The sequence below is a fragment of the Gymnodraco acuticeps genome, unplaced genomic scaffold, assembly GCF_902827175.1.
Source record: "Gymnodraco acuticeps unplaced genomic scaffold, fGymAcu1.1, whole genome shotgun sequence".
Taxonomy (NCBI): Eukaryota; Metazoa; Chordata; class Actinopteri; order Perciformes; family Bathydraconidae; genus Gymnodraco; species Gymnodraco acuticeps.
The window spans coordinates 356,981-362,500 of record NW_022989883.1 but is presented as its reverse complement, the minus strand read 5'-3'; the positions used below and the strand labels follow the sequence as shown (position 1 = coordinate 362,500).

Genomic DNA, 5,520 nt, shown 5'->3' with positions numbered 1-5,520 from the left:
TTGTGGTTTATTGAAGATCTGTACAATACCAATGTTGTGGTGAGTTCATGAATGAGTGCGGCTCTTCCTCTCCCCGTTTCCCTTAGACCCTTTTTAAACCCGCCACCAAGTGTTCAAAAAATAATATGGCAAGATAAATATAAACAAAATAAACTGACATGCCAACAATACAAATAAATGGCTCCTTCAAAGCACATTTGTCTTCTCCTAGTTGTCATAATAACCTGATGCAGGCATAATTCAGTTATAATTACTTTGTTTAACTTCCTCTTAACACCTCACACACCCACAGTAACATCCTATTCAACATTAACATTAATTAAGTGTGTGTGTGTGTGTGTGTGTGCTGCTCCCTGTTCACACACAACAACACACACTCTCCTTCCGTGGCTTCCACAGTGCAAAAAGAAACTTGTAAAATGTCTTGTTTTTCTTGTTTACACCAGTGGGCGTTCACCCTGAGCACGTGTTCGGCTCAGTCCAAATATAGGGCAGTGCTCCACACCAGCATATGTTTCCATGGCAACCGATCTGGTACAGAGCTCAAAGTTGAACTACAGCTCTATCTCTTAAATAAAAATAAATAATATCGATGTTCTTTTTTTTTTAATCAGTGTGTTAGATAACCGCCTCAACGGTCGCCACGGCAACCCGGTGTGTGTATAAGTACACACACACATTTTGAAAAGCAGCTTTCAAACACTTGTTGAGGCACAGTGAGAACTCAGTGTGTGTGTGTGTAAATATGCTGTTGCTCAAAAAAGGGCGATTTAGGGTGTCATCATCAGCCTGTACCTGAATGGGATGGATTATGATCAAACCACAAATCAATTCAAAACACATTTCAACTATTGAATTTAACAAAATACTCCACCCTGTTTGTTTACATGTATTCAGGGTCTTTTGCACCTTTATTTAAATGCTGTCCAGTTCACTTTGTGTCAAACATTTATTTGTTGTGATGGGGGCGGGTTTAGTGTTAGTTTTTTGTGTGGAGCAGGTGAGAGAAGTACTCAGATCTCGTAACTAAGTAAAAGTAGAAGTACCAGAGTGTAGGAATACTCTGATATAAGTAAAAGTCCTGCATTCAAAAGTATTATCATCAAAATATACTTAAAGTACCAAAGGTAAAAGTAGTCGTTGTGCAGATTGGTCCATTTCAGAATAATATATATGATGTGTTTTATAATGATTGATCATGAAAGTGTTCTCAAAGCTGGTAAAGGTGCAGCTAGTTTGAATGACTTTGTATACTGCAGGGTAGCTGGTGGATTTACTCCAGGTGGAACTAAAGTCTGATTTAACACTTGATTATATTTCACATCAATCAATGTAGTGGAGTAAAAGTACAAAGTAGCAAAAACTGGAAAGACTCAAGTTAAGTACAAGTATCTCAAAATTGTACTTAAAGGTGGGGTAGGTAATTCACTTCAGAAACACTTATATATTCCATGGAATGCTCTTAACATCCCGATAGCAATGAATACATTAAATGCTTTGACAATAAATACATAAAAAAATATCATCTGTGGAAGCCGTGGCGCTGTAAAAAGCACGACCAATCATCTGAGCCGGCCCGGCTAAAGTAACTGGATGGCCTACCTGCCTGTCAGCCTTCCATCTGTGCACAAACTTATCTCGTGCCCTCATTGGTCATGTGCGCGTTCGTGTGTGTTGGAGGAGGGGCTCTGTAAGGAAGTCTGAAGGAAGAGGCAGATTTTTTTCGGCTGCGTACTTTCAAATTCTAGGGCACTCGAGCTGGTTTCTCCATTCTTACCTACCCTACCTTTATGTACAGTACTTGAGTAAATGTACTTAGTTACTTTACACCTCTGGTGCGGTGGCATGCCTATCAAAAAGTGATAAAAGTTTGGTTGATAGGATGATTTAATTTGGTCTCACTATCAGATTTGATTACTTAGAGTAATGCATCTATTACAAAAATCTTTTTTTGAGGGGCAGCTCAGCCAAATAGTGCATCTGCTGTTGCTAGGGGACTTTAGGTCGGACTTGCTTTTTCTCATTTATGTGTGGTATTTATCCATGATACAAGTGTACGTAATATACAGAATACATGACAAGCCAGTATCAGTGTTAAGTATTAGTAGTTTCAAGTAGTCTAGCTTAATCTACCAGGAGTTGTCCGAGGTTTATTTGGATAGCATCTGGATTTCTTCTCAATATTAACAAACCATTACAGTAATATCTGGTGGGTTTGAATCAGTTCATTCGTTTTTTAACGTTTTTTGCTCAGCTCCATCACACTGAAGTCAATTATTTCTAATGTTTGTCTCCTTTGTGTCATTTTCCAGGTTGCAGTTCAAGTTCCGCAGAGGCAGCCTCCCTCCCATGATGCCTTTAGAGTTCGTCGGCTGCATCGGTGGGTGTGACGAGATGCTCAGGGAGGTGCTGGACCTGAGGTACCTCAGAGTAGGAGGACAAGGTAATGGTGGAGGAAGAGGAGGAGATACTGTTTTTGTTTGTGTGTTTTGTTTTTGTTTTTAATTATTATGTGTTAAATGCCTATGTGAAGCACTTTGAATTGCCACTGTGTCTTAAAATGTGCTATACAAATAAACTAACCTTGAGGAGGACGAGGAGGAGGACGACGATGGAATGGTGGAGGAAGAGGAAGAGGAGGAGGAGGAGATGATCCCCGTCCTCCAGCTCCATGGCCCCCGAGACCAGACCCACCCAGAGCCCCAGTTTCAACCCCTCGTATCCCCGTCCCCGCCTGGACCCCGCAACCCGGACCCCCGTCGGGAATTAGCGACGCCATCGTGTGTATCTGCGGTCAGGACGCCGTGAAGCTGACGGTGCGCAAAGACGGACCCAACCAAGGCCGTCAGTTCTACAAGTGCACAGCCGGCAACTGCAACTTCTTCCTGTGGGCGGACGAGCCGGGCCAGCAGGGGGTCCCAGTGCAGCCTCCTCAGCCACCAAGACCCTCCCTGGGGTTCAGAAACGGACAGACGGGAGGCAGAGGGCAGGACGGGGGAGTGGGGGGACAGACGATGTGTAACTGTAACGAGGAGGCGGTGAAGCGCACGGTGCAGAAAGACGGACTCAACAAAGGACGCATGTTCCACACCTGCGGGAAACCCAGAGAGCAGAGCTGCAGCTTCTTCCTGTGGGCGGACGAGAACGAACCTCCACCAGGTGAGGCTCTCACACACACACACACACACACACACACACACACACACACACACACACACACACACACACACACACACACACACCCACACACACACACACACTTTATCTGCATATTGAAGTAGGAATGCTTGTTGTTTGTATGTTGTCTTCTCCAGAATGTTGTACGTCTCTTGTTTGTTTTTGTATTTTTGATGGCACCTTAAAAAGAAAGGAGTGGCTCTACTCATCTCATAACCTATATAATGACAATAAAGAATTATATTATATTCTATACACACACACACACACACACGCGCGAAAGAGAGCGGGGACTTTTCCACCTGACTGTTTACTTTCTCTTGCATTACAAGCAGACTCATATTAAAGAAAATAAACACTCATTCATTTGTTCAAACACATGATACATTACTGACGGTAAGTCCTGTGCTTTTAGTTTGATTCGAAGTGAAACAAGACACTATGATCCGACTCATCTGTACTTTGTGTTCTGCGCTTGTCAGAATGCTGACCATAGCTGTATAAAGAGAAATGGATATAGGGTTCAAGACGGGGCTCTGTTTGTCACTATGAAGATGCTCAGTGGCACATGAAGCTCTAAAGAAGTGCAGAGTATTATCTTGCGAACTTAGTGGCGCCATAGAGCAAGTGCGCTCCAAATCGCTCAGCTAGATTGTTAACTACTAATTCTGAGTGTGTTAAATATAGATCACAGACACAGCTTTGTTGCATAAATACACATAGTGGCATTTCAAACCACAACATTACAGTTTACCTCGGGGGACTTCCATCATTACATGTTTGGTTTCTGTCTGGGTCACTTCTCAAATCATTACACTTCACCATTTACTTCAGTATACTTTCTCTTTCTCTCTCTTCCATATGAAACGTTACAGACGGTAAGTGCATTTCGTTTCATTTCTCACAGTTACACTGAACAAAAATATAAACGCAACACTTTTGTTTTTGCTCCCATTTTTCATGCGATGAACTCAAAGATCTAAAACATTTTCTATATACACAAAATAACCATTTCTCTCAAATATATTTTGTGTATATAGAAAATGTGTTGCATTTATATTTTTGTTCAGTGTAAATGTCAGACTGTATTAATGAGAGAGAGAGAGAGAGAGTTCAACAATAAAGAAAAAGCTTTCACGACTCACAAACACTGAGACCTTGAGGCGTCCACTTGAGTAGAGAAATGTGACGTTGTGTTTCACCTCTGTGACAGTGTCGTTCGGAGGAGGAGGAGGAGAAGGAGGAGGAGGAGGAGGAGGAGGTGGTGGTGATGGTGATGATGATGTTGGGGGAGACGGAGGGAGGAAAGAGAGGAAGACCTCAGCTAAAGATGCTACAAAACCTCCAGCTGCGAAGAAACCCCGAACCTGTGGGATCTGCCACATGCCGGGACACACCCGCACCACCTGTCCCCAGCGGTGACCCCCCTGCAGAGAGACACTTTGTGCAACAACAAGCACCTCTTTAATGGACACGGAGCTCTTCTTCTTCTTCTTCTTCTGTGGTTTCCCCCAAAAAGCGACTCCAAATGGTCCAGCATTTTTCAGATCCATGCTCCACGTTTTGAACTCTGTTTGAACTCTACCAGACGAAAAGAGGAGTACGTTTAGACGTTTTCTAAAGCCTGCTGGTGCTCAGTTTCCTGAATGTCCCTCGAGAGTTAGTTTGAAATGTGCTCATCTGACTCAAAATGAATACATCGTCTTTTGTTTTAAATGTATTCACAGTCCTGATGAGTTTCACGAAGGGAATTCTGACTCCTGTATACGTGTGTTTTTAAGAATTTGCACACAGTTTCTTAATAATTAACGGTGGTATTAATATGTTTACTTTTGATCATTGTCTCTTACAGCAGTTTAAAATGTGTTGATTCTTCAAGGTGGAAGAACAGCAGAATATGTTTTTATTTTGGAAATATAATGAGTGCAAAAGACTCTGTAGCTCTGAGGCATCGTCAGTACCAAAGGTTTTATTTTAATATTGATGAATGCTAATAAATATACTAAATCCTTCCTTGGTTATTTTCTATCTTTCCTGTCAAGGCTCTGGTTTGGTTTTTCCTTTGTTCCACTGGTTTTATTTTGAGTCTTCAACTTTGATCCAGCTACATTTTAGAAATGAAACCGAAATGTGTTTCTTGCTACTGAACATAATAAACACAACACATGACATAACTGATAAAAGAGTTTCAGATTCTGCAAAACGCGTTCATGGTTCCTCTCTTCTTCCACTCCAATGGTAACATAAGTACTGAAGTCCTTTGACTACATATTGGTGGTACTACAGCACTTTAGAAATACTTGCAAAAGTATTACTAGAATGTACTGTACTTATATAGCGCTT

The 5,520-nt window shown here is 41.8% G+C and overlaps 1 protein-coding gene across 2 annotated transcripts in view; it reads left to right on the top strand.

The window, feature by feature from the left end:
- The window catches only part of top3a (DNA topoisomerase III alpha), an 18,122-nt gene extending 12,933 nt beyond the window's left edge, over positions 1 to 5,189 (top strand). Inside the window, exons 18-20 of one of the 2 annotated variants that reach the window (XM_034199225.1) lie at positions 2,313 to 2,443; positions 2,593 to 3,159; positions 4,391 to 5,189. In XM_034199225.1, coding sequence (XP_034055116.1) covers positions 2,313 to 2,443; positions 2,593 to 3,159; positions 4,391 to 4,599 — 907 coding nt within the window. In that variant the 3' untranslated portion in view covers positions 4,600 to 5,189. Of the gene's footprint in view, positions 1 to 2,312; positions 2,444 to 2,589; positions 3,160 to 4,390 lie in introns of both variants that reach the window. The other variant, XM_034199217.1, reaches the window with a different exon arrangement.
- The last annotated feature ends 331 nt before the right edge of the window (positions 5,190 to 5,520 follow it).